We start from the raw sequence: 22,266 nt of genomic DNA on the forward strand, positions 1-22,266 counted from the left end.
ATGATTTTCATTCCAGAGCCAGCAGCACTTCGGTGTGCCATATGTAAAAAACTTTAAAAATATTTGTTGTGAAAAGCTCTGCTAAATGTATGTACTTTGTAATCACTCAGAAGTTTTTGAGAGTTTTATAAATTTTTAAGTTGATTGGTACTGTTGCAACAGTTATATTTTTGTCTTGCTAATCTCAAAATTTGAGTTTTTGAAATTCATACATAAAACTGGTAATTTCCTTTCCTGTCCTCCTTTTTAAAAGGGTTTCAAACCCTGAGAATTTTCTTGTTGAACTTTTAAAGTCTGATTCATTCATTATGTTATAGAGTGATGGTTTTATATTCATAAGAAAAATAGATCAGGTTTGACTTGTATTTGGACAAAACAGTTGAGATTGCTACAGATTTGTAATTTTTTCCTAGATTTTAGCAAAAGGAGTAGGCAGTATCTTGCTTGCTTCATTGCTTTCTTGATTAAACATCAACAATAAGGTGAATTTTACCTGGTATTTTCTGATCCAGGGGTTGCTTTCCAAGAGGAACTCAGAGTTATTCCCTCTCTTCCTAATTACCCCATGTTGTACAATTAAGTGTTTAAGACACTGTGTAAAATTTATTTGTTATTATTTGTTAGCAGTGTAAGTGTGCACCATGAGATTCTAAAGCTTAAACACCTGTATAACTATTGATATACATACATACATATGTATCTGTCAATCCTAGCCTGCTCTTGGCTGCTGTAAACAGGAATTTCACTAAGCTTGTAGAACCAAATTCTGAACTAAGAACATGTAATTGCCTTAAGCGCAGAGACCGTGTTCCCAAACTTCAGAGATAATTGTGAATGAGACTTAAATAGTAAAGAAATAGGACAAGGGTTATAATGTGGCTTGCTTTTTTCATGCATACATTTCAAGTGCTTATATTTGCAGGTTTTTTCCTACTTAAAATTTAATCACAGGCAGGGGAAATGGGTTGTGTTGGTAATCGGAAAGTGTAGAACAGGTGTGATCTTGGATGAGGACAGGAGGGGAGCTAACATCGGGAAGAAGTTGATGTGCGTGGAAATAAGCAGAAAGATACAGTTCCTGAAGGAGGGAAAATATCAAAAAGATGTCTTGAATGGTAGAGAATGTAAGTTGGAGAAGGACAGAAATGCAGTTCTGAGTTGAGCTGGTAGTTTACCAAATAGATGATTAAAACTGGAGAGCAAGGGGCATAGGTGAAGAAAACAAAGACAATTGAGGGTCTGCAGGAAGGAAGGTAGCATCATAGGAGAAATGGCGAGGGAAAAAAAAACCACACCAAAGCAGTTGATTGCAACATAGTAATTAACGACCTTTATGAAGATTGTTTCTTTAGTGAAAATAATATGGTGATACCACCACTTTTCTACAACTGTTTTGGATGTAATAAATCGTGTTTCATATTTAGCATTTTATTCTTATGTATCTTAAATGTATTCAAATGATTTATAGTTTTCATTAAGTAAACTTTACCCTGCATGAACTGTCATCTTGTTATTCTGTATAATTTTTAAATTGCTTAAATTCAAAATACTCAGTGAGGCTTACATCTAACGAAAAAACAATAACAGCAGCAGCAACAAACAGTCCTGGAAAATACTCGGCTGTGTAAATAGTTTTTATGAATGAGGATCATAATTTTCAGCAAAGCCGGTGTGAATGTGTAATGCTAAGCTGATAGCTTCCTTCACTTGTTCTGCATCCAAAATATTTGATGAAAGTACAGAAAATTAACATGAAAAGCTGTATTTATAAAGCAGGGATTTAAGAGGAATGCCTAGGATCCAAGAAGCCTGGCATGCCTAAAATGACCAAATTGAGACAGCAGCCTTAACTTAAACCTCCAGGGGGCAAAGCGTGTGTTTAACATATTTAACATCTGCCCTCATATTTCTAGAAACACATAGCAATGTAAGTCTGTACAGTGTAACATTTAGACAGGACAGGGACCATCTGCCTCACTCGGAGAAGTGTAGGAGGCATGTATTACTGCAAATGGCAAAAGACAGATGTATTTACACCTACATGGTCAGCACCTTTAAGCACTGCTCCGAGGAAACAAGCCTCCTCTTTGGAAGCAGCTGCTTAACCTTGTGATTGTGCAGTGATCAGAAAAGGAGAAGAACTTGCTATCAGTTGGATTTTACCAGCACTGTTCAGTAGCACTCAAACCAGACTCCTTTTCTGTTGTTGTTACTTTTAAAGAATTATAAACGTAATCTGTAACAGTACAATTCTGAAAATAAAAGCAAGACCAGAAGAATATTTTATAGCTAGCAGTTCTGTGACTGTCCATTGTACTTGCTTTTAGTAGTTGAAAGGCTTCTTTAATATTAAAGTTCTTAACTACATTTTACAGTTTCAATTAAGCAAAAAGATTCTTTTTGTTCTGCTTAGGTATAACAAAATATTTTTTGCATAAAAGGATCGATCAGTGCTCTTAATGTCTGTCTCAAGCTGAGTTGCAAAGCATGTCACTTCACTTGACAAGCAGAAGAGCAGTAAATTTTTAAAAATTATTCACAGTAGCCCTATGGGAATGAAACACCAGGATCTGGAGTTGTGTCATTACTGCACTGTTTATCGCGGATGCTTTTTTCTCATGTCAACTTGTGGGTTTCAGAACGTTTTTTGATCACTCATTGAACTCTTTGTTTTTAATGCAAGTTATATTCTCGCTAAGCACCAAGTGCCTCAGAGCTTTGCTTGCTTGTTTGCTTGCCCATCACTGTTGTTTCCTTGTTTCTTGCCCTGTGTTTCTGTACTGCTTTTCGAACCTCTCATTGTAATTTCCCCACCTTCATGAAGCTCTTCGCTTTTGTTCCCGTATTTTGTCATCTCGTTGACTCACTTTCCTGTAGTTTGTACTGTCAGCACAATCTGAAGAACAGATAGGCTTTCCCAAAGGGGCACTAATACTAATGAGGAAGGAAGCGTCTTATGTTTTAAAGATTAGGGGGATGTAAGAGAGTAAAAGAACTAGCTTTAATAAGTCTTTGTACAACTGTGCCTCAGTTTCCCTCTCAAAATTTTAATAGGAATGCTGACTTCCTCCTCAAATCTAGTGAATAGATTAATTCATTGCTCTTTTACAAAGAGCTTGTAGATCTGAAAGGGGAGAACTGTGTCATCCATCTCATGCTTGTCTATAAAAGACAGTATTAGAATAAGTTAGACAGCTTTGTGCTTTGCAGTGGTTTTTATAACCTTGCCTTGTGTTTATGGAATGAGTTGTAGTTAGTTTCCAGTTGGAACAAATGTGGGAACTTAGCTGGACTGTGATAGGAAGGAAGAGAAAAATACAAGATAAAATAATTGCTAAAAGTTGGCTTCTCTAATAGTGGCATTTAACTTCTTGAGGGGTGCTCATTGTATTTGTATCGTACTTCATTTCCTGAATTTTAGCTGTAGTGAAACAGCTTCATTATTAGTGTCTTGTCAAAACAGACACCCCCTAATGCACCTTTTAAGAACAGGAGCAAATCTTGTTTTTTCCGCCTGAAAGATAGTGAGTTTTTAAATGTGAAACTCTCTCAATTTTTCATTTTCATTCCATTTTCCTTTTTTTTAATTGTCCTCCTCTCCGTACCCTGTAAGAAAATTGAAAAATAGGTAAAGTCCCTGCTGAATCAAGATGACATTTTTTATCATTTTAATGTTTCTCATTGCTTGTATTAAATGTACTGAAAATCGTTGATGTCCATTTGATGTATTTTGACTCAAAAGAGCCAAATTTATCCCAGGTTCTATTACTGAGGCAAGCAAAAATAAGGAGAGCAAAGTCTTGATGTTGTGATCCAATTAAGGTAACAATAATGAAAAAGTGGAGAAAAAAGATAAAGCTAAATAATTGAGAAAAATAGGTCAATTTGCTTGCACGTTGAAGCCAGATACTCTCCTTTAGGCACATTTCTCAAACATGTTTGTTGCTATCTTAAGCTTCTATGCTGAATTCTGGTAACAAAGCAACTTCCGTAATTATTTGTAGTTGGTAAGGAATACAATAATTATACAATAATTTTCACTGCAGTGATTTTCAGATGTCTTTTTTTATGAAAAGATTCTCACTTCAGATCACAACATGATAGGAATGAGGGTTAGAGTAAGTGGATATTGCACAGTTTGTTAGGAGTTTAAATAGTTGCATGTTTTTATTAAGCATGCTAACAAAATTAAAGAACATAATATTTGAATTTGATAAAACCAGAGAGGAAATAACAAATTAAGTAAAAAAAAGAAATTATTTTGGAATTTTGAATCATTTATTGTCTTCATTTTAATCATTTTCCTTTGCAATTCGCTGCTAGCTTATGGAGAATCTCAGTGAGTTTTTTGCCTTGGCATTGCTGTGTTACTGTCACCTAGTATAGCCATCTGGTGCTGTCTTTTCAAGGCTGGATTATCTTGTATATTGCCTGCCTTTTTTTTTTTCTTTTTCTTTTCTTTCTTCCTTTTTTTTTTTTTTTTTTTTTTTTTTTTTTTGTAATTAGCATACCATCCGTGTTACATGAAGTAATTGGTAGAAAATAATTGTGCATATAAAGATAACCTAAAAATGGTAATTTTTTAAAAAAATTGATCATAAAGAAAATGCTAAGTTTTTTCTTGCACTCATAGCTTTTTAAGACTACAACTTAGTCTTTTGAAATGTGATTACATGTTCTTGGTGATACAGGAATGTGAATCTATGCCAAAAAAAAAAAAAACAAAAAAACAAAAAAAACACTCTCCCTTTTAGGCTGGATCCATCTAAGTCATTCTGTAATTTAAAAGAGATAATTAATTCGTTAATATGTTGTGCTAAAAAATAATAGACTGTATTATCTTCTAAAATGTTCTAATGATCTTAAATAAGAGTCTTTTACCTGCTTTTTGCAGACAGAGAAACTGAGGCAGAGAAAAATGAAATATTTGCCGAACGTCCAGGAAGATAATTTAGAAATTATTGACTCCCAGTCAGATTAGAGCACTAGTTGATGACACTCAAATTATTTCTAGGTAGCTTCTAGCTTTTAGATTATATTGACTGTGAATTATGCAAAACAATAAGTTTTTCATTTAATATTTGCAAGGTGCAGTATGGCTTTGCTAATCTTCTGTTGAACTATTCGGATGACCTCAGACTCAGGGACTGAATTTATTGACTACATAAGAGATCCATTCATAAAATTTGAGTCTTGTATCACTATACAAGTATGATAGATCATGCCTAGAAAAGCAGCTGATTCCACCCTCAGAGCTCTCTCCCAGAGTGGGAGCCAAACATTTACTTAAATAAAACAACTAAAGGTTAATCTGTTTACATAGACTTTGAAAGATTTTTAATTTCATTTGGCGTATATTGCTAATAAAGAAAAAAACAGATTTTTTTCATATGACATGCTATTCTTTATTGGATTTTTAATTTTTCAGATCTAGAAGAATACATAGCTTAATTTTTGTGCCTTCGCTTAAATATTCTTTTAAGAGTGTCTGTATTGATTGATATTGCGCTCATCTCAGATTTAGTTCACAGAATTAGTTTTTATCACGCTGTTGTATTTTTAATTGTGTAGGCAGATGACTGAGTGCTTTATATGTCTCTCTACAATAGGCCTTCCCTTTCATGTGCTTGCCTGGAAGTATTTCACTTCTGTTTTAACTAGCCAGAATTTATCCCTGAGTCAGAGTATAAAAAGAATAATGACGCGTTGGCATTTACAAAATCAATTATTCAGCAATTTTGTGGATAATGTTACATCCCAAATGAGAATTAAAAAAGCCTTGAGCATGCTGAGTAGTTCTAAATTTCAGATTTATGCAAATGTGAATATAGCGGTGGCTTTTTCAAAGGGTGATGTAAACAACAAGGGAAAAAAATCTATGAAAAATATACTGAAATTACTACTCTCTAAAAGCTATACCCTGCGCAAAATACTTGAACAGAATAAATTAATACTGTGGATAAATTGAGTGGCCAAAACATTACGCCTAAATCTGCATTTAACATCAAATACATTTGAAATAAGTTACGGTTCTCTTTCCCATGTTCCATGCTAGCTTGTAAGTGGGGAAAAAGAATGCTATGTCATCCAGTTGCTCAAGACTTTTAATTTTTAGTGTATTTTATCATGTAAAAGGCATGAGGAACTCTCTCTGAAAGACTGCTTGTGTCAGTAGCACTTCTTGCTTAGGACTCTTAAAACTCTCACAGTCAGACCTTCAGTGTTTCATGGAAAACACTCACTTGTTCCTTTTGATGGTAATTTACTTTGTGTGTTAATTTTGACTTTAATGTCTGTTCAAGGCTCTTGACTGCTTTTGCCACAGAATTGTCAGAACATTGCAGGAAGGAGAAATAAACTGTGTCTAACCTGAAAATATAAGGTCAAAATCTGCTTGCAGCTGATGCATTACTTTTGTCGCAGCAGTTAGTGCATGAGGAGTCTACCCTGTAAACTCGCGCTTCTGTGCTGGGTTGCTGCTTTGTCAGTGGGACTGTTCACGTGAGCGGTTGTTACGTCTGTGAGCGTCAGCATGCTTGTTACATTGGAGTTCTACATCTCTTTCAGGCACCATAAACAATTATAAAAATTATTTTGTTTACCTTTTGCATATATTTTAATAGCATGATATACAGTGTACTTCTTGATAATTGAGTTTTCATCTAATTTTTTGTGCATTTTTCCCTTTTACGTGAAGACCTTACCTGTTTGGAGCAGGATGTTTTTCTATAAAAGCTCCATGGTGAGTTCCCAGTTCAATCCCAGCATGCCTATAATTCATTTGCAATACTCTCTGAAAATAACTGTGTTAAAACTTTTTAATTTTTCTTACTTGTTTACTGCATGGCTGATCCATAGGTGGAAGCACTGCATAATTTCACTTTTAAACTATGGATGTATATTCACCATCAAGCATTGTGAAACCAATGTATTCACTTTTTTCTTTCTTTTTTATTTTATAATCTTTGAGAGGGCATACTATATGTAAGTAAAGAGAAGTTGAAAAAAATGTAATTATTTCCAAATAGGCAAAAATGAATGCAATCTTTCCAAAACAGGTCTCTGTTTTTTATATATAGCTTCCCTTGTTGTAGCAGCTGAGCGCTAAGTTGCTTACAGACAGAAAGTATCAATGATAATCTCTTGATAATAAAGCAGGTAACAATGATTAGACAGTATTGTAGTAAGAGAGATGAAGTAAAGTGAAATAACCACTACCCCAAAAAAGGCTTACTATGCTTAAAAAAGAAAAGTTCCTCTAAAATTGGGATATTGTAAATAATAAAATCTATTGGCTTTAATATATAAAATTGCAGCCTATCACAAAAATACAAGCAGACTAATGACAATCTTACCAAGTTCCTCTGTGTTGGAGCTTGTTTAATATTCATACAGTGCTACATAATCTCCAAGTCATCTTTTTCTAATAAGGTGATGGTTAAGTGGTTAAAGATTTAGGCAAGAAGAATATCAGAAGTTTGGAGATTTTAGAACTTTTTTACAAAGTTTTAGCTAGGAGTTTGAGTGGGTTAAAGTTTAGCTGAGGATACGTATCAGCTATACGTATGAATCTGTGTGTGTGGTTCCTGGGTCTATTCATAGGAGTTTGTTCCACATATATCACCCCCTTATGTCTATATCAAAATATTTTCTCCAAAAGAAAAGGCTTCTTAAGAGAGCTTCATTAAAATACTGAATTCTTAAGAGAATGGAAGAGGATAGTTAATGAAGAATTATGAGCTATACCAAACACAAGCAAAGCAAAGACACTAAATGTAACACTAGAGGAAGGAAGATGAAATTTCCTTATTCCTGGAGAATCATTATTATGTGACTGTTACGTTAGAATGAACTGATAACACTAAGTTATATGAATAAAATTTGGGGAGGAGGGCAGTGTCTGGTTCCTGATGTAGTCCTCCTAAGAAGCACTTGTAAATAAAGTTTGTAAGGCATGGAAAGAAAAGTTTGGAACGTGGATTGTCATAGCAAACGTATGTGTTGGTAGCGCCCTTCACAGAGCAGGCTCCCAGCATTGCAGCAAGACAGGCAGAGACATTTGTCAACCAGAAATGATTTTAGAATGAAGCAAGATTAAAAGGCCTAGATTAAAGAGAGGAATATGTGAAATAGACTCAAAAATCGTTGCCTGTCTTTCCGAAGACTCTTTTGTGGTTTGTTTAGTGCCAGTGCTAGCTCAGAAATAAGGTCTCTACTAGCCTACAGAGAAATTGGGATTAAATATATGCTTTGGCCAGGGGAAGAAGTCATATTGTTTCCATTAAGGTCTTAATGAGACCTAAAATTATGTAAACAAAATTAATGGCGATTTGACAGCTTTCTGCCCTTTGAATAAAAGAGCCTACAATTTTTTTCCTCTTTTTTTTTTTTTTCTCTTTTTTTGTTTTATTCATGATAGAGCAATTGGAAACATATCTTCTTCTTGGTTTAGGCACAATAGTAAGTGAAGCCACTGTATGTATTTTGAGAAAGTTGCTTTTTAGTATTTTATAAATATAATGGCAAATTTCTTGCTGTATTTTTTTCTTGATGCTTTTGTTGTCACTTATCTAGACCAGATAAAACTTTTACCTTCAAAAACCAAGTATCTTTTCATTTCAGCAGTTTTAGTTATTGATCAGCATAGATAAGTGCTTTTATTTTTTTGAATCTGATGTAGTTGAAGCCTATTCATTGGTACTATAAAACTGAATAGAAACTACAGAGAATGCGTGTCATACTATTTTTTATAAATTTGTAAACCAGTTCATCATATCATGTATATGTAATTTATCTGTTTTCTTATATATATAAATGATTTTAATCAAGTATAACAAAGCTTTTTAAAAAAAGTTATCACACTTGTTTGACTCTGTAAACATGAAGACAGATTTAAGAGCAAACTTTTTTTTTTTTTTTTTTTTTTTTTTTTTCAATAAGACACACAGCTCTTTGAGGAACACTCCAAAGCTGTAGCATAGCTGTTATTTTAGTTGTCTGTGGTTTTCAAAATACTTTAATAGTATTAATCCTTATTCATTTTCTTCAATAAAGTGAACTAAAAATATAAAGTAATTAAAATTAGTGTCATTCGTTATGATATATAACATAACACAAAATATTTTCAAAACTTTTGAGAGAATTTGTACTTTAATCCTTTTTTGTTTCACTGTAAATGTGAAAAAACTTGCATGTTACTGCTGAGTCTCTTTTAATATCTGATGAATTGACTTTTTTTTGTTTACTTTGTTCCCATTTTTTTAGGCCATTTCAGTAGAAAATGCTCATCTAATTTTTCTTTGAACATGTATACATCTATATCTTTGTAACAATGTCTCTACGTCAGGCCATGATTCAGGAGTGTGTTAATACATACGATAGCACTTCAGCAAAGTCTCTTCCAAATACAGACCTAAGTTTCTTAAGGGAACATAAATATTTATTATATAGTTTTTATGTTCCTTGTATAGACAATTACTTTATCTTAAAAAAAAAAAAAAAAAAAAAAAAGTCTGACACGTTGATTTTAGAGTTTTACTAGGAGTTTTGAGGAGTTGTTCTTGCCTACTGGTAACTTGGTCTTGTGGTTTGAACACTGAACCAGGGATTGAGAGCTCTCAAACTCTGTTATCCAACTGTTGCTGTTAAATTGGAGTATTTTTAATGTGCCTCAGCATTCCTGCATTTAAAATAGAAATAATAGTCTAGAATGAATTCAGAAAGTTTAATTACTCTCAGCAACACATTTCCTCAAAGGTCTTGGTATTCAGCTGGAGCTTGGGATTAATTTGATTTTTAATAAGAGTTTTTGTCATTATCTTCAGCTGGGGTAGGTGGATGCCAACTGTTTGCAACTGCAGTTATACTTACATGGTCTTTAATTCAGGCATAACTCTCATTAACTTTGAGGCAGAACGGGGGCTATGTAATTGGAAGGGTCTTTTTATGGCTATTGTACTCCTACAGTTCATCTCTAGAAGGGAGTTCCAGGCGCATCTCTGCGTAAGGCATCGCCCGCCTCCTTGCGCTGGGGCTGCAGAGGCACTGATGCAGCAGAGGCCAGAGGGCTGCGTGGTCCCCACCTCCGGCTTCCTCCATGTCTCCATGTGTGTTTCCCCCCCCCCCCTTCTTCCCGCAGCAGAGCTTGTGGTGCAGATCAAAGCCTCAGGATGTATGCTGGTGTTCATGCTGGTGTTCTTGGGCCCTGCCCATGCCAGGGTGCTAGCGGAGGCGCTGCGGAGGAACTGGGGAACAGTAAAAGTGGCTGGTGGCGGTGGATCGCCCTTGCCTTTCAGAGCTTCTTGAGCCTCCACTTCCATGGGCAGGATCTGTTCAGGTGATAGAGGAAGAAATCCTTTCTGGCCACCGGTATGTGAAGTAAACAAGAACCCTGTTATAGAGAGGCTCCTGAAGAATTAGCTTTTTTGTTTTGTTTTGTTTTTGTTTTTGATTTGCTTCCCTGCCGCTGTAGGTTTCTGCCAAGATATAATTGTGATCAAAATACTACTGTGTCTTTTTGAAATGGTGGTTTAGTTACACAGTTGGATAGACCCAGATGTGAGAAGGTACACTTTGGCTTTTTATCATTCCTATATCTTAGATACAGTGCCATTTTTTCTCATTGTGGAAGACAGAAATTGTAAGTGAATGTTTTGGTCCTGTTAACTTATTTTACTAATGCTGATTTTCCCCATACCAATGCCCTTCTTCCTGCATCATAACCACTTTCAGTAAAAATACAGCCTAATATTCTGAAAGTTAGTATACTGTAAAGATTCTTTTAAATTAACTGTTTTTAAAAGTGAGGCCAAATGTGCCTTATTTCAGTCCTTGGAATAATTTATGAAGTGCTGACACGCTAAGAGCAAGTAAAGAGCAGAAGTTCACAGTAGAAGCAAGTCATTCACTACCTACCTTCATCATTATTGTTTTGTTATCATTTATAAAGCTGAGAGTGTTTGCATCTACATAATGATTAGGATTTATAGTTTCCAAGTTGTTGAAATATCATAATGATGTTAAAATGTATTTTTCTAATGGCATTACTGTTACTGAAAATAACTGGGCTTTTGAGGTCTACTGAAAGAAATTTGAGTTGGAGTATATTGATGAAAACTCAAGGATAAAGTAAAATGGTGGTAAAATGAAATTCCTTAATTACAAAAGTTTTCAGTATGGACTTGTTGACATCACTGCAGTTTTTTCAGAAATACATCTAAACCAATAAGATGCACTAGTAGTTCTTGTTCTTTTTTTTTTTTTTAGCTGAACTAAGTTTAACCACATGAGTAATCATGCTTTACAAGGTCTGCTCTTTCTGTCTACAAAACATCATTCTTAAATGGAAAGTGTTTTGGCACTGAAACCAACACTTAAATGCATGCCTTGAAAGATGTACATTTTAAAGACATGGTGTAAATAGCATGTAGCTTAGACCATTTTCTCTAAGACTGTTTATGTGTTTATTTTGACAAGCATAGATCTTTGGGACTAAGAGCATGGAAAACCCTGTGAAGATTTCATACCTTATTGTTAGGAGACCAATTTCATTTTTGCTTAAGTTTTTAAAGAAGCTATTGAAGTTGATTAACTCTCTCAAAATTTATTGCAGTTTGTAGCTGAGACCAGAATGTGTTCCCATATGTATTTTACTCATTTTAAAATATTAAAATAATTTCAGATTGTACTGTATAAATATTCAATATATTTGAATATTCTCTTCACAAGTGTCTTATGACAGAAAGTAAATATAGCTGAATTGTATCTGTACTCATTGTTTGCTTTGTAGTGATTAAGGGGTAGCATTATCTTTTTGGATAATGTTGTTCTGTATTAAATACAATCATTTATTGATTGAAGTATATAGATCAGTAAGTAACAGGACTCTAGTGCATACATTTACATTTTCATTTCTGTAGGAATATTGGTCATATATAATGTATGAATATATTTGGAAAGTGAGAATTAAAAATAGTCACTGATACGCTGTTTGTTACAAAACTGGCTAAAAATACTGTTTCCATGACAGATGAGTATTTCAAAGTGAAATCTATACTGAATTTTTCTAAGCTGCTAAAATATATTAATATAAATTTAAATATTCTAATATAGACTGTGAAATGCCGCTGGAAACAAGATAATAGATTTATAGTTGGGAATTTTTTGGAACATGGATTTTTTGACCAAGTAATTTGCAGTGGTAGTTGTAGCAGATATTGGGTACTTTGTGATGCTTCAATACCAGAGTTACTGACTAAATTGTATTTGTTTATTTGTGACAATCTGGTTTCTCATGTATGTACAAGAGCTTCAGGACCGATCTAAATCCACTAAAATCTGTCTGAAACTTTCCATTGACTCTGGTCAGTGTAATGGAATTTTTTTTGAAAGATTTTTTTGTAAATTAAACCTGTGACCATTGTCTTGCTATATGTGTGATTAGGTTAGCAAGTAGGTTGGTTCCTCTGTGCCTCTGTGGGTCTGTGTGTAAAAGCAGCGGAGCAGTATCTCACAAGGTGTTAAAGCTCTATAACAATTTCTGTATAGCCCTTTCAGAAAGCTTTCTGAAATACAGTGTGAGTGCAAACAGTCTTTTCTACTGTTTTCATGAAGGTATGTTATACAAAAAGTATTTGCTTTAGATTGAGTTCAAGTTGAAGGCAGTTTCAAGTGCGTCAAGTTGCATCACAGTAATCATGGTGATTGCGTTTTTAACCATGTTCGTGTTTTCTCCATGTTTACTGTATCTAATAGTTGGAAAGAAATTAAGTCTTTGAAATCATTGTCAATTTTGCCATATATTTTAGTGAGATCAGGATTGAGCTTTAGAGGGCCAAGACACAGGCCAGGTGCAGAAGTTTCAGAGAAGCCCAGCTTGTATAATAATTTTTGTTTAACTTGTTTTTCTTATGTTATTTTTACATTATGTTGATTCATAATTTGTTCTTGCTTTAATATCCCTGTTGGTTCATTCAACTGAGCCACTTAACTGTGTACAAGTAATTTGTAATTAACAAAAAAAAAAAAAAAAAAAAAGGTAGTGTGAATTAAGTGCAATTATAATTATGCATAGTGTTTGAATTGCTGGCAGCTGTTTTTAAATATTTTTCTGACACTTAAGTTTATGATAATATATTTGCACACACACAGACAGGCACACATATATGCATGTGCTCACATGCTTTATTTGTTAGGATTGAAGAGCATTATTTAAAAACAAATAATGTGACAATATAATCACAGGATGATATATTGTGGAACAAGAAATTAATAGAAGGAAAAGCCGAAGGAAAGTGAGGTGACACATGAACCAGTGAAACTGGATAAAGACCGAGATTAAATAATCAGTTGAAAAAAATGAAATGTGGAGAAGGAGGAATCCTGGGTGAACCTCTCAAACATCTTTTCTAGAGATGGAAGGGAAAGGAAATCCTAAGCAAAGGATTAAATCTTGGTTTAATGAATTGCAAAAAGGACAGTGCTCTGTAAATGATCTTGAATTTGTATAAAATAGAATATTTCAGAGTTTTATTATCCTTAAATTCCTGTTTATAGTTTTGCTTTTGAGTGATTGATTTCACCTGTTACAAGCTATCTGAAGCCTTATTTTTAAGGAACAGAAGAAGAAAACGAAAACAACAAATTATGTTTCCATTAAACATCATTATAAACTCCTGTATCTGCTACATGCACGTTGTGGTGTTTCAGAAGAGAATGTTTATTAATCTCGTTTTATATAAATAAAATTACTGATTTGTTTTAACATAATACATGCATCTATGCATTGTTTCCATTTCCTTGTATCCTCCGCATGTTGTTTCTTTACCCTTTTACCCATGTTGCATATATCCTACTGGTTTCAATGACATCAGCACTGTGCCAGGTTATAACTGAACAGCAATTCACATTAGATGTCTTTGTAGGTATCTTTTGAAAATGACAACCAACTAGAATGACCCAGAATCTAGATTTTCTTTCTCAAAGGACTTAAGATGAATACAGATGTTTATATTCACTTTGTAAGGTGTTTGTATTGAATGCAGGTGTTAAATATGGGGTCTTTCAAACTGTAAGAAAAACTCTTAATGTGTTCAGTGGTCAAGGAGAAATTAGGATCTATTATTGAGAAACTCAAAGTATCCATAAGCCCTACTGAGTCTTATGGGAACTGCAGATACTCAACACTTCTGAATTAATATCTTAGAATGACTTTAAAGCAAGGAGCATCTTAATTTTTGAGAAATAACTTCCATAATTTTATTTTGTTCTTTCTTGAAGCAAAACCAAACCAGCTCCACAAATTTCACCCAGTAAATCTGTGGGAGGAGAGTTTTGTGTTGCTGCAGTCTTTGGATCATCAAGATCCTGGTTTGCAAACAACCCTGGTCTGAAAAGAGAAAAAGGTTTGTATACTACAAAAATAAAATTTAAATTCAAATTCAAGTTCTCTGTGTTTTTCCTCATTTTGTGGTGATTTGTGAGCAGATGGTGCATATTTGTTATTTTATTCCTTAAACTCAGTGACAGTGGAGATTTTTAGGAACATGCAATTGCGGTACTTTTGGTAAAATAAGACAATTTACAAGAAATTTAAATTAGCTAAATGAGTCATTGATCTTTGTTACAATAACAGAAAAGAAACTTTCTGGTGGCTCAATGCAAAGATATTGTGTGAAATTTCCCAGAAAAAATAGTGCTTTAAGGGTGAAACACCTTTACTGCAATGGCTATATAGACATATTTTAGCAATGTATAACTACCCAAACACTTTGAGAAACTCTATTCCACCTGCTTGTCCGTATGGTATTCATATTTTTGAAACAAGGTAAAAATTATTTGTGATTTGTACGCTTTTCTCTTTGTCTGGCCCTTTCCCTTGTTTTAAATCACATTTTTGATGACAAGTGTATAATGGCAAGACACTTCAAAGAATTAAGTATCTACTGCTGCTGTAAATACTTCTTGTTTGTGATTCTGATGAGCTGTTAATAAAATTTTCTATTTCTTCTTGCAAATAGATCAATCAAAACAGTTTGTAGTGGAATCGTTGTATATTATCAGTTGTTATGGTAGCCTGGTGGAACACGTGTTGGAACCACGTCCACTCAGCACTGCTCCGAAGATTAGTGATGACACACCCTTGGAAATGGTGACATGCCCAAGAGCCAGCTGGACTTTGGTTAGGTAGCTCATTCCCTTACTTTTTCTTCTCTTTATTCTCATCCAGAAAACTATCATGAGCCTTTCCTGAAAGGGGAAGAACGAACTGAATTGTGGTTTTCAGCTATGTCCTTACGCTTTACAGAGTCCTAAAATTTTCCATTGAAAGAGAGGACTCTTGATAGCAAATTTAAGACTGACGTTTCATGTAGTTCTGTTGGTGCTTAAGTGTCTAAGTGGGAGCTAATGCATTTAAATACTTTTGTAGACCTGGATCTACATGAACATATTTTAGATCAATAGAGAGCCTTATCAACTAGTGATTTTAAATGATCAGGTTGTAATTTAGTTGTTTATAGAATTATGAGAAGCAGTTATTTTAACAGCATTAAAATACAGAATTCTGCCACGAGACATGCAGGAGGTTTCAAAGACAAAGCATTGCATCAGGCAAGTTATCCTGTGAGCAGCTGAAGGTAGCATTTCTCAAGATAGCTATAGAAATTATTCCTGGCATGTGGAAGAAAGTAAACAAAAATTGATGAGAAACTGTTGTCAGTGCTTTTGGCATTTTAAAATATTTTTCTATTGATTTTTCTTGGCTCCTATATTCCTTAGTGCTACTCATTGCTGGACTATATTGATCAATATTTGATTTACCAAGCTATTTAGGAATGGCCCACCCTAATTAAAATTACAACACAGACTTCTAGACCATTATTGTTGAAATGAGTAGGTTGTAATGGAATTGAAAGTCCTAATTGGATCAATAGTCCATAACTTTACACAGCTTTATTTTCACAGTTTATAAATGCTCAATTGACTTTACAGTATCGAAGCAATGCTAGTTAACAGAACAAAAAAGTTCCCTGGGTTCTGTTGTGTGTTAATATTAGATAATGTTAGTATGACATACGATGGTCCTAAACATATTAACCAAGTTAATCTAAACTGCCTTCATCATTTTTTTGTGCAATATGTACTACAGTCAACAAAGGAATATTGTCTTTTCTTCATAATCTGTGTGAAGTGGTCATGCTGTACAACTGCCTGTGGTATATTTCAGGGTTTGAAGAAGCTAATTTAAATAATTACAAACATTTTGTGAGCTAGTATAGATAATTACATGTGATGACAGAAACACTGATTTACATTCTCTACATTAGCTTAAATATTAATAGTGTTGTGTTTTACCTCAGAACTCCTCAGTGGAATGAGCTACAACCACCATTTAATGCAAACCACCCATTGCTCCTGGCTGCAGATGCAGTACAGTACTACCAGTATCTTCTTGCTGGCTGTAAGTAGCTTAGAACTCTTTTGTCTTGTCATACGTACAAATTTTAAGCCAAGAATGTGACTTTCTGAAACAGTTTTTCAACATGCATTATTGGAACAAGATAGCAGCAGTTGTTCAGAAGAATTTCTAAAATTTATTATGAATGTGTTGGCGAGGGCAGAGTTGTTGTGCAAGACATCAATGAAATTAGACGAAGATTTACAGACAATTTACCATGTAAGATGCAATAGGTTTTTTTTAGAAATGTAGCAGCATATTGTAATGGGTAAAACATTTCCATGGCTTTCCATTATAAATTCCTACACTGATTAAAAAAAAAAATGGCCAGTTATAAAATTTTGCTACAGGTTAAAATACATCTTAAAAAGTTGAGGTTCAATACAAAATTTTTTAATGAAAAAAATGTGGTTAAGTTTACTTGACAGAAATCCAGAAAAGGATAATAGCTTTTTTCTTTTTCTTTGGGTAATTTTATAGTATGTGGAATTTTGGTGGTCAGGTTTATGATACAGTTTACTAGCTTTGTATTTTCAATCTTTTGAAATTCCAAACTTTTCTTGACGTTTCTTTGCAACTGAACCAACTGCAAGTTGTTTAACATGTTAAAAAATGTAGGCATCATTATTTATAACTGCGTATGTCATGACATATGTCATTATCCTGATACCATGTCCATATGGAACCATCTATATGCGTGTTCAGAAAGTTTATAATTTATGTTAACATTCAGATTTTTAAAAAACTAAAAATAAATAAAAAGATACACAAAAAAATTGTATTAAAATATAGAAAACTATAGTAAAACAGACAGCATCCGGACAGTGTTGGGTACCTCCTGAGTGGTGATTTGAGTAAACGCATGTCATATAACTCATCGTTTATTGTAAATGCTTAAGTGTTGTTTTTTTTTTTTTTTTTTTTTTTTTTTTTTTTTTCCCCAGCCATTCAGTAACCACTGTTTACTGGAGCAGGTTAGGAGTTAGGAAGGGGAAGTGTTGCACTGAAAAGATGGGGAACTGGTAGGCATGTCTACAATGGCAGTAGCTTAGAGCTGAGAGCATTTGTGCACCAGCAGTTTGTAGGGAGCATACATTTATTTCAATAGAAATTCCTCCTCAGCACAGGAATTCATGTAATCAACTGCATTCGTAATAGTAGAGTAACAGGTACAGTTTCTTTTTGATCGGAATCAAAGCAGTAAGTGAGGCTATCATATACTCCAAAAAGTAAGTGTTTGGCAGGCCTTGCAAATGTGAGCTGTTACATGTCCTGAAGTGTTCAGGATTTCTTCACCTCATTTCTTCTCTTGCTTTTAGCCATTTCCTCTCATGAACGTGATACTTAGTGACAACTGAATGCATCTGCATTTTCCCACTCCCTTGGAATTCCTGGTTACTGGGCTAGTTTCAGCCAGAATCTCAGGCAGCTGCTTCCCTCGGGAATCTTGGCATCATTTCCAGGGATGTCTGCCCACCTGCTTCATTCTGTGTGCTATCCAGCCAGATCATTTCAGGGAGCCAATGTGTATTGCATTGTCTATGAAGAAACATTTTATGTACATGCATATGTACATATATACCTTTATGCATAATTATATACACAGATGTGCACACACACATACACGTATGTTTATATATTCTTTTCATTAAGATAATTCAGAAGACTAGTAATAGTAAATAGTAAGTCTCTTATTTTTTAGCAAGGGTGTAGTCAAGATCAAAGTGATACAGTCATGTTAAAGTTTCACAAGGGAACAACTCTTGGCATATGTAAAGGTACTCTTGGGAAAACTAGACCCTGTGCTCTGTTGTTGGTGCAGCTAACGCCGGCATGTTATGTGACTGAAGCATTTAAAATGCAGAAATTGGATATCTGGGCCAAAAGACAATATGTCTGAATGCGACTGGTAAAAGCAGCATTGGCACCGGATTAGATCTGTTGCTTTTACCTGTCCATCTGTTGCATGCTCTCAGAGCTGAAAATGTTGTGGAAGCCTACAAGGTTAGACAATCTGTGTAATTTTTTGGCTGAGAAAATACTCACAAGACTAAAAATCCACTTACCGTTTATTCCTTACCTTACTTTTAACTGTGTCTGCTCTATTGAGTGTTTGTTCATATATATGATTGTCATATTTAGTTTTGATGATTCAGATCTTAGCCACCTGTGAATTTCTTTTTCTGTAATTGTTCACAGTTACAAGTAACGATTGTGATTATGGAGTTTTCATTTGTTTTATTTAAATATGTGGGTGGAATGACGTTGTCCCTGAAAATACTTGGGAGATTGTGACATGAAAACAATGCTGCCATTGGATATGGAAGGAAATGGCTTGTCTTGCCAAAAAGAGTGGGAGAGGAAGAGTGCTACTTCATGATTCACAAAAAAGGAAAATATACTGTACAGATTGATAGGTGCAATTTTCTGTTTGAATGGGAATGTTTCATAAACAGATTTGTTCATTGCAACAACTTAAAAATGTTTTTTGCTTGCAAATATAGTACCATTTTAATTAGTTTCTGGATTATTATTGGGCAGAAGGACAACGCAAATTCTAAATTAAGTGTAAGCAGAATTGAAGTGCTGTCTAGATTCTGTGCTTCATTAATTAGGATAAATTTCACCCTTGTCAAAAAAATGAAAGCCTTAGCCTTAAATTAAGATTTTATTTGTAGTGTTAGAAGCCTTTACATAAAATTTTTGCTGGACACATCTAGAGATATTTTTTATGAATTCCTGCAGCTTCTCTACAGGTGAAAACAGCAACAACAGCGCAGTGTATAATCTGATATTTCCTTGATGTAGATGGTAAACAGATTAATCCAGCATTTTATAGCAGATTCCTCCTAGTATGTTGTCTGTTACTGAGGGTATCCTAGGATTATCTAGATGCAATGATGAAAATAAATGTTTTGTAAATTAGTACTACTTTTTCAGGAATGGGGAACCTTTTTGCTATCTGAAGAAATAAACTGAAAAATTCATAGTAAGGAATAAACCCTAAAGAATACAGAACATAAATAAGAGTTCTTTACAAACGATGAGGCTTGATTTACTCTGTTTTATGAACTCAAGGAATAATTAATTTTAATAGATTTTATTTGAATAAAAAGTACAGGACAAGATAAATTCATTTCTGAAGTTCTCAGAGAGTTTGGAAATGTCAGACTTCAGAGCTGATTCTTACTGGACTTCATTGAAGACCATTTTCCTTATTTAAGACTATTAACACCGTTCTGTTAGAAATGAAACTTATTTTAGTAAAAAGATTGTTTTGAAGTATGCTGCATGGAAAAAGCAAGAAAGGTCACAAGGTAGAAAAGAAATGGTTGACACTGCACAAAATTGTTAGCTGTCTTTCAGCCAGAAATTTTTGCTACATTCCTGCATTATTTTATGCAGAAATGTTGCTGATAGTTTCTTTTTGTATTTGTATTATTTGTATTATATCATATTTGTATTACCTGTTGTGTACGCACCTGCTGCTGGTGACGGCATTAAGTAACTTAGAGTAATGTGATAAAAAAGATGCATTTAATTCACAGAAGTAGCAGGCTTAGCTAGACATGTTTGCAAGAGGAGGCATCAGGTTTTCGTGCCACCACAGGGGTAGATTTAAGACCTGCACAGAGTACTGTCTGGAGAACTCCTGAAATGTTGTAAAGTAGTTTGTATGCTTTTTGGTTTCTGTTGAAATTAAAAGTAATGTGTTGAATAGATACAGTCAGAACAAAAACCCTTCTGAGAACATTAATCTTTATGTGTATGGATCACACTCATCTCACTAACTGAAATCAGGGGTGGATGTGATTCACTTCGTGTATTTCATTAACAATTCAAACACTATGTATTTCAAATGTTTTTTTTACCAAAACTTTTTGAAGAAGGAAAAGTTAATTGATTGCTAAATTCTGGCAAATAACTTGCATTGTTTTAAATTATCATTAAAAATTTTCAATTGGGTTTTAATTCACTTAAGCATGAAATGTAGAGAAAAACAGAATAGTAAGCACTGGAGACAAAATCTAGAGAACAAACGGTAAAAGTAGCATTAACAGAGAAATTTCTATGTATCTAATGTTCTTTTAAATTGTATTTGTTTTCTGGAATTGTTTTCTGGAATTATTTCACGCAAAAATACTCCGTGAAGTTTCTGAAAAAAATCCAGTCGGTTAAACCAAACAAGAGTCGCACAGAAAGTCCAGAACACCTGTTAACTCGATTTTAGCATATATTTAGTAGGGCAAAAGCTATCTGGCTCTGCTTACCTGTAGCAATGTAATGGGCTGACATTAGCTGAAGCCTGTGGTTTGATGTGCTATCGCTTCTGTCAGTAAGTTTAATTGCCAGCAAATGGCTAACTAGGGGTTTCGGGTGAATGTTACATCTGTGTCTGCCACGTTAGTGGTAAAAGGAATTCTGGCGCCATTTCAGGGTCACTATTTGTATCTGTCTATCAGAGTCAGAATACAGCAGTTTCTCTCGGTTTCTGTATAGCATTTCTGCCAATTGTTTGGCTCCATTAAGTGTGCAGGGGAAATAAAAGCCTGACTGACCAAGTCACAAGGGGCTATGGATAGGCCCTTTCTTTGTCCACACTCAGAACATTGCATTAGGTCTCATTATCCATTTATAATACGGGACCTTTGCCCCCGGGTCACTGGAAAATACTCCGTGTGCTCTTTAGCACAGAGTACCTCTGTCAGCAGCCGGAGAGCACAAAGAAGCGGCGGCAGTCTGGGCGGAGGGCCGTGCTTAGCAGGTTTTCATAAATAGGCAGTTTGATGCCAAAATGCAGTATCAAAATCTTTAGTCTCTGGAGAGTTTGAAGCAGGCCAGTAATCTTGTGATAAAAAGAGAATGTCTTAAAAATACTGCGTTTAGGTGTTTATGCACAGTTCAGCTTTTAACTGTATTTTTCAAAGGATTTTAGGGTGATATTCACAGCTAATAAGGAAGTAACTAGGAACTGTTCTTTGAAGAAATATTTTGTGCAACAAGTGTCCAAGACCTTTATCCCCAGGGCATTTGTAAGTGGATTAGCGCAGCTGTTTCGTTGCTTTGAGGTCATCTGTGACATCTGCTGCTGAAACCTGAACAAAAGTATGCAGCCCCTATCTACCTGAGTGCTTTATCGCAGCCTGTCTGCTGCAGACAAGTGAGAAACTGGGTAGTGAGAGATCTGGACCTTTCTGCAAGTTCATGCCTTGCAGATGACCTGCATTTTAAATATCCTAACCTGATGGCCTACAGGAAGCATCAATATCCTGCTCTTAACAGTTTCAGACTTTTTGCTGTTGGTCAGAATAAAAATACCAAGTACTATGAATCTTCTTAGCTTTTGATGGGACAGGTTTCAAACTTATTCTATTTTTTTTTTTTTTTTTTTTAATTTCATCCTGCAAAGCCTCAGGTACATCATAGACTTTGTGTCTTTCATATTTGGTGTTTGTTATAGGTGCTAGAGATTTCTCTCATATCCTTGTCAGGTTTAACATGTATATTCTACTAGTATTCCCTCTTTATTTGTGTGTGTTTGCTGGACAACTTCTAAATTCCATGACATTAAAGGAAGGGAGTGTAATCATATTTTGCTGTTTGTAATATGTTTTTCTTGTAAATAGTATCCTCTGGTACAGTTAGACTGTCATTCATAGTAGACTTGGCAATGGGAGGAGAGTTGTGCTAGGCATTGCATGCCTGCGTAAGAGGGTCCCATGGAATTTGCAATATAAAGAACTTGACTTACGGGAATTTCCACGATTCATCATTACTCTTCAAACGCTACTTGTTTCCTACTAATCCTT

The 22,266-nt window shown here is 34.5% G+C and overlaps 1 protein-coding gene across 8 annotated transcripts in view; it reads left to right on the plus strand.

Moving 5' to 3' along the window:
- Positions 1-22,266, plus strand: part of BCAS3 (BCAS3 microtubule associated cell migration factor) — a 372,839-nt gene that overhangs the window by 139,247 nt on the left and 211,326 nt on the right. For 6 of the 8 annotated variants that reach the window (XR_009960449.1, XM_062592657.1, XM_062592659.1 and 3 more), the window contains 4 exons: positions 6,698-6,742; positions 14,278-14,402; positions 15,018-15,183; positions 16,359-16,459. Coding sequence is in view for 7 of the 8 variants with exons in the window: in XM_062592657.1 (XP_062448641.1) it covers positions 6,698-6,742; positions 14,278-14,402; positions 15,018-15,183; positions 16,359-16,459 (437 nt within the window). In the remaining variant the exon portion in view is untranslated. The remainder of the gene's footprint in view (positions 1-6,697; positions 6,743-14,277; positions 14,403-15,017; positions 15,184-16,358; positions 16,460-22,266) is intronic. The other 2 variants (XM_062592658.1, XM_062592661.1) reach the window with 1 other exon arrangement.

Source organism: Rhea pennata, chromosome 20, assembly GCF_028389875.1.
Source record: "Rhea pennata isolate bPtePen1 chromosome 20, bPtePen1.pri, whole genome shotgun sequence".
Classification (NCBI taxonomy): domain Eukaryota; kingdom Metazoa; phylum Chordata; class Aves; order Rheiformes; family Rheidae; genus Rhea; species Rhea pennata.